General features: G+C 41.9%; 1 protein-coding gene across 1 annotated transcript in view; it reads left to right on the top strand.

Annotated features, from left to right (window-relative positions):
• LOC308101731 (plasminogen activator inhibitor 1-like) overlaps positions 1 to 6,435 on the top strand; it is a 7,679-nt gene extending 1,244 nt beyond the window's left edge. Inside the window, exons 2-9 of the mRNA XM_080451190.1 lie at positions 1,994 to 2,241; positions 2,774 to 2,998; positions 3,398 to 3,592; positions 3,895 to 4,093; positions 4,484 to 4,584; positions 4,948 to 5,034; positions 5,413 to 5,496; positions 5,694 to 6,435. Of these exons, the coding sequence (XP_080307316.1) occupies positions 1,995 to 2,241; positions 2,774 to 2,998; positions 3,398 to 3,592; positions 3,895 to 4,093; positions 4,484 to 4,584; positions 4,948 to 5,034; positions 5,413 to 5,496; positions 5,694 to 5,740 (1,185 nt within the window). The 5' untranslated portion in view covers position 1,994 and the 3' untranslated portion in view covers positions 5,741 to 6,435. The remainder of the gene's footprint in view (positions 1 to 1,993; positions 2,242 to 2,773; positions 2,999 to 3,397; positions 3,593 to 3,894; positions 4,094 to 4,483; positions 4,585 to 4,947; positions 5,035 to 5,412; positions 5,497 to 5,693) is intronic.
• Positions 6,436 to 7,175: the final 740 nt, after the last annotated feature.

Raw genomic sequence — 7,175 nt, 5'->3', positions numbered from 1 at the left:
CACACTTCTTTCCCCATCACGGTGACATAACACGGATTACAAGTCCGTAAATACACAATATTTCCGAGCTGCGTTCGCTTCCAGCGTTCGCGCGTCTTACTTGTGTATGTATGCAGTGGAAAAGTAGGAACGTATGGCCTTAGTGACTCACTTCCAGTAAGCACATAGGCGTCCACAGCCAGGCGTGTCTCACACACACAGGCGCACGCACGCACGCACACCTTCTCCGAGTTGGTCCAAAATTGGCAGCTGGTGCTTGTTATGTCTCCCTCCCCTTATTTGTAGCTGTAACTGTCTACAATGTGGGGCATTTAGATATTATATCAGTGCCAAGGTCTGCATTCAGTTCCAAGGCCTGGAATTGGAATAATCCTAGTCTTGCGTAACCAGACAATCTGAGATCTCCACCTACTGATAGGCCTACCTCTGGTGACATCTATATTCAACGAATGGACTAAAACTGGATGGAAACCATTCTGAAATGTTAAATGAATAACAGCATCGCAGAACCAATGCAAATACTTCAGGGTGATCCTTCATATTGGGACGGTACTACTACTGGGATTGGTTTTTCGAAGCAGCGGGCGTAGGTTTGATAGGTATTATGCAAGCTTCTCATAGTTGGAGAGCTAAGCTAGAACTGCTGTCCTCTCTGTTGCTCATGCCATCTTCCAGGCCTTCTGAGGCGAAACTTGTTCTAAACTGACGTACAGTGATGCATAGGGGAATATTGCACTTTAAAAAACAAAAAAGGGATTTGTAGAGGAGATGGTAAACTCACTAGTCTGTGGTCTTTGGGGAGATCATTCCAAAGCCTGAAGCCCAAGATGAAACATAATACATAGCCTACACCGAAAAATCCTCAGTGTTGATTTAACTCTTAAGAGTGTACTCGATGGAAACAATTGGATCCTTACAGGTCCATTTGTTTCCATTTGTAAACTCTTGGAGTTGGATTGACACGGAGGCTTTAACTGTGCATGATGTTTGCTGAAATGTATTGTGAGTCAGTATTATCTGGTTTATTTATTATTGAGCAACTCAAAATCTCAATGACACCAAGGAATATTTTGTTTTTTCCACCATTCAGAAGGTTTGTTTTCAATTTCAGAACGTTTGAAGCATTTTTGTTGGTGCAGCACAGCAGAAAATGTGCCAGCTCTTGTTACTGAAGTTGACAAGTCAGCAACCAACCCATGTATTATTTCAGTGAAAATTGTAGTGTCTTAGAATAACTTCTTGGGTTAACAGCTTCCTTGCACAGTAGATTATACTCATCTACAGCATATTTAGCATATTTAGCACAGCCTCAGCTGTATGTTAAAGCTATATTTAGATGATTGTGGCTGATGTCTTTTTCCATGTTTCAGCAGAGATAGAGCCATAGAGGCAAATCAAACAGGAAGCTTTGTGTGGTTCTACTCAGATATGTGACTGTGCGTCCTCATGAGTACTGACTCTAGAAAGAATACTGCGCTCAACATATACCAGTGGTTCTCAACCTTTTTGTGGATCAGGGCCCACATGGAAATATTAAAAGGATTTCGCAGCCCACCCATCTGAAGATGGACGTGTGCATTTTTAGAGCATTTATTTGAATGATCGATCAATCGATTTGTGTTCCAGCTTGGATCAGTGGAACTAACGTAGTAGACTTTAAGTTCCTATTTATCGGTATTGCAATGAAAACATTTTCAAGGTTTTAACCCATTACGACCTGAGGCCGATTCTACAAATGCCTTTTAAATCAGTAGTTCTCACACTTTCAAAAATGCAAAAAAATAGCAGATGTACAAGCTCGTAGTGAGCTTGTAGATCTGCTGTTTTTGGAATAGCCAACGCTAAAATCTAAAATAACACAGATGCTTTCCCGGTTTTAATGGGTTAAAATCTTCGTCTTTTGCCAATTATTTGGGCACCGGCCCACAAGTTGTTGCGAATCGCTGCTCTCGAAACAATACTCAACATATATATACTCTTCTCTCTTTCCCAGGATGCTTTGCGTGTACGTGTTCCTCTTCATGTCCCTGAGCGGAGCAGGGCTCGGCAGCCTCCTGCAGGAGAGACAGACAGACTTCGGACTGCGGGTGTTTTCCGAGCTGGCGCAGATCTCGGCGTCCAAGGGAGAGAACCTGGCCTTCTCCCCCTACGGCGTGGCCTCCGTCATGGGCATGGCCCAGCTGGGCGCCGGGGGGAATACCCGCCGGGCCTTGACCGCCGCCATGGGCTTCACTCTGCAAGGTATATACCGGCCGGCTCCTGATATCATATTTAAGTTATACGTTCCAGATTACATTTTGACAGTATATTGCATTAACCACAGAAACCCTGTACGTGTTGACCAGAGTCCTTCTCAGGGATAAATACGAGCGACTTTTATGTTTTCACTCTACATTAAATATGTTTGCAAAAAATAGCTGATCTACAAGCTCACAATGCATTGCAATGTGACACATTGTGAGCTTGTAGATTGCCTATTTTCAGTGAAGGTTTTCCCCACAATATGAATGCTGGTTTAAGTGGTTCTTAAAAATTTCCCCAAATCTGTGAAATAATGCAAAAACTTTAAAACATTTCCAAATTTGCAAAGAAATTCAAAAATAGGAGATCTACAAGAGCACAATGTGTCGCACCATTATGTGTTGTGAGCTTGTAAAACGCCTGTTTTCACTCATCGTATGACTAATTATGTAAGGGCTTAAGTGGTTAAATACCACACTGTATTTTGTTTCCGATGATTCATCGTTACATTATGTCCTTCTCTCCCGTCCAGAGCGTGGGATGTCTCGGCAGCAGCGTCTGCTCCAGCGCGATGTGTCCAGCGAGGACGGCGTGGAGGTGGCGAGCGGCGTGATGGTGGAGAGGAAGATGAGCCTGGAGAAGAGCTACCGCAGGTCGCTGATGAAGGCCTTCCAGGGCGAGCCGCACCAGGTGGACTTCGCCCGGCCAGAGCAGGCCCTCGCCGTCATCAACGCCTGGGTCTCTGATCACACCGCAGGTACTTGGACGACGTGACCCCGATGACCTTTCCCTGGTTAACTATGATGGAAGAACTTGCTGGTTCATAGCAGACAAATATTTATTTTCCTGGTGTGAACCAGCCACCTGTATAAAATGTCTTTATGAAAAATACACTTATCGAGAAATAGTTACTGTTTTTGTGATATGCATTTTAGACGCCCCATCTACAGTATATGCTGTACCGGCTCTATATGCTGTACCGGCTCTCTAGACTAGAGTCTTATCTTCATTTTAATATCAAGATTGAATATTAAAGATGAACTCTATTGTTCTACAAAGTCGGAAAATTGGATCTCAAGGAGTGTAAGTGCTTCAGCGTTTGAATTGTCCGTTAGAATTCCCTCACTAATCTTCTTTATTCTTTGTTTTTTTGAAGGCATCATCCCGGAGTTCCTGACCTCTGGAGCCCTGACTGACCAGACCCGTATGGTCATCCTGAACGCCCTCCACTTCCAGGGCCTGTGGAAGGTGCCCTTTGAACCCAGGCTGACCCAGGAGAGGATGTTCCACTGTGCCAACGGCAGCTCCGTGCCCGTTCCCATGATGAGTCTCACCAACAGCTTCAACGTCGGTAGGTCAACTGAGTCCTTCCAAGTCAAGCACTTTTTATACTAACAGGAGACAAAAGGGATAGCCGAAATTCAAATGTAGAGCAAATATAAGAGAATACATAATATGTGGTAGAGGACAGGGTTGCTGTGAATGAAAACAATAATAATAATAAAAAATGCACCCCATTTCTAGTTTATCTCAGGGTCAACAAATATAACCACTGTAAACATTGTTTTTAGTCCTTTATTATCCACTGTGTGCTTTGTTGAACCCCATTCTAAACTCTCTTTATCCTCTCTCCGGGTTCCCCACAATCAACAGGTGAGTTTGTCTCCGCCGACGGTCTGGACTATGATGTCATCGAGGTTCCCTATGAAGGAGACTCTCTGAGCATGCTCCTGGTGTCTCCCTTCGAGACCTCGGTGCCGGCGAGCGCGCTCATCAAGGAGCTGAGCAGCAAGAGGATAGAGCAGTGGAGGGCCGGGTTCAGGAACCTCAAGCGAGAGCTGTCCCTGCCCAGGTGAGAGAGAGAGAGAGAGAGAGAGAGAGAGAGAGAGAGAGGGACACGTGTTTGACTTTTGAAGTTCTTTAGTGAAACATGGCTATTAAGTACTGAAGAACATTGGGTATCTGGGTAGATCTTGTAGATCTGCTATTTTCACAATATTTATCTGTGGAACCGAAAATGTAATGCCTCAACTCGTACATTCCAAGTGCTTATCAGGGTGGGGGCTCTCCAGTTCAAATATGATTATTTTGGGGGGTCACGGCCTGAAAAGATTGAGAACCACTGCAGTAGAAGATGAGGGAGTGTGGTCAAGGGAATCTGGACTGTTAGGTTACAAAAACAGAAATGGTATTGGCAGTATGTGTGTCACAGATATGATATTAACAGCTTGTGTTTGTGTAGGTTCACCCTGGACACTGATGTGAATCTGAAGGCCGCTCTCACCAACTTGGGCCTGGGAGACATGTTCAACCTGGCTACCGCTGACTTCACACGCATCACCTGTAAGTTCAACTGGCAGATGTCTTTGAAGTGTAATATGAACTTGTGTATACTTGTTAACTCAGATTCAAAATGTCTATCACTTAAAGTTACAATTTGCAAGTGTGCATTGACTCCCTCTCCCGGGGAGAGAGCTAAGGAGAGAGCTAATTGAACGATATACAAACTAAAATAAAGAGGCCGTCATAGCTAGTGTCCAATACAGTGTGACCTCTGCTTCAAATAACGCAGTAAATGCATTGAAGTATTGGTCAATGTTACACTGTGTGCAGTGTACATGTTTACGCCGTTCAGACGGTCAGAGTGATCGGTGTGTGCATGTTCGGGTTACTGTGTATCTAAAGTAGCGTTGCTTGTTTCTACAGCGGAGGAGAGGCTGTGTGTCTCCAAGGTTCTGCAGAGAGTGAAGATCGAGGTGAACGAGGAGGGCACCAAGGGAGCTGCCGCAACAAGTACGACATGCATTCACCTTCTCTTTCATTCTCTCTCATCTACTTTCATATCTTTTTTACTGAGTCAGTTTCGTGTTAGAGTTCAGTTTTTGTTTTAGCTCGTTTTGTGAGTGCATATATAGCCTAAGTAGCTTTGGCTTTAGTTTCTGGAATTGACTAGTTTTAGTTACATTTTTATCTAGTTTTAGTTTTTCAGGTATTGCGATGAAAGACTTGATTTATAGAAACTTAAAAAATGTAGGATGAAAGAATGCATGACACCACATATGATGGTAAAACAAAGATGATTATACTTGCAATTCTATTTAGTTTTAGTTAGTTTTGCGTTGCTTATTGTTAGTTTTTTAACTTTAGTTTGTAATTGTCTCTCTGCTACAGGTGCCATCATGTTCTCCCGCATGGCTGTGGAGAGGCTCACCATGGACAGACCTTTCCTGTTCCTCATCCAGCACAAAGCCACAGGTGAGACCGTGGAACATGCGACAACTGAATTCAAACCGACCAACTGAAAGCTATATTGTTTGTCATTGTCAACATCCTGAGTGTTGCTGTAATTTAAATTAAGACTGAGGATTTCACCGTATCACATGTACAGTATGATCATGTTGCATTGAACTACAGCATATTAAATGCAAACCACTGCCCTTCTCCTCCTACAGGTGCTGTTCTGTTCATGGGCCAGGTCAACCAGCCCCAGGAACACTAGTGGCCAATCGGCCGCCACTCGACGCACACCAACAACCGACTCCTATCATTCCATTGGCGGTGTCCGCTGCCAGTCAAACTTGCTACTGAGACTTGAACGTGACAAAAAAGAAATTCCCTGACTGACTCAAGAGTGTATTGATAATGCTTTGTCTATGTTAAAGCTGCAATCCGTAAATGTCATGTCCTACCCATGGATTTGAACCGTTCCCAGCACCAGGGTCTAAACGTCTCAATGGAAGAGTGGGGAGACCAAGTTATATAGTATTACCATACCCTATCATACAGAATGGTCAAAATATCATTTATTAATTGAAATACGTTCCGGATTGCAGCTTTAATGAGATAAAGACACGTGTTTGACATGAGAGAATAACAGAGAAAAGATACAGTATTTCTCGGTTGTATGTATGTTACTAATTTATTTCTTTTGATGGGTTATGGTTGACAAGATGGAAATTATATGAAGGAAATTGAAAAGAAAATGACATTGTTTACCATTTTCTGAACTCGGAGGCACTGATGCATATTTGACAGTATGCGAATACAGGTCATTCTTTAACGAGGAAAAACACTTGTAAAATGCACCTTTATGGCTGCTTGACTGTTGAAAAAACGTTTGCAGGTTATGATGTTCACACAAAAAATGTATTTTGTTTTCTATTTTTACAATGTTTGTCTCATTATTTCTTTATCGTTGCAAATATATAGCTGTATTTTTTACAATATTTATATATTTATTAAAAAAAATAAAAACATGTTTTTACAAAAGCCATATACTCTTGTGATTTATTTCATGATAACTTATAAAACTATATCAAACTGTAGTGTAGTATACCATACTGTATACCATACTAGTACAATGGTAGGCCCAGGACTTTTTTGTGTTATTCTTTTAGCCTTCATGACTGTACCATGTGCTGTTTACATTTCTGATATAACCACGGCACATGCCTCGATATCTTAGATATAACCATGGTACATACCATGGTACCTCAGATATAACCAGTGGTGGGAAAAGTACTAAAATGTTGTACTGAAGTAAAAGTATCAATGCTACAATGTAGAAATACTCCGTTACAAGTAAAAGTCCGGAGTTCAAAATGTACTTGAGTAAAAGTACAAAAGTATTGGCATTAGAATGTACTTAAAGTACCAAAAGTAAAAGTACTCATCATGCAGAATGTCCCATTTCACAAGTAAATTTTTTTTATATATACTTTTTAAAATAGCAGATCTACAAGCTCACAATGCGTGCGTCGCCTCGCAACACATTGTGAGCTTGTAGATCGGCTTTTTTCAAATGGACAAAATATATATATAGGGCTGAAGTGGTTAGTATGTTTTATAATAATAATCAATATCTAGAAAGTAACTAGTAACTCAAGTTTTCAAATAATTGGAGTTTAAAAGTACAATATTTGCCTCTGAGATGT

This window comes from Gymnoscopelus braueri (assembly GCF_963280865.1).
Source record: "Gymnoscopelus braueri genome assembly, chromosome: 15".
Lineage (NCBI taxonomy): Eukaryota > Metazoa > Chordata > Actinopteri > Myctophiformes > Myctophidae > Gymnoscopelus > Gymnoscopelus braueri.
The sequence above is the reverse complement of the archived record's forward strand: the minus strand, read 5'-3'. Positions and strand labels throughout refer to the sequence as shown.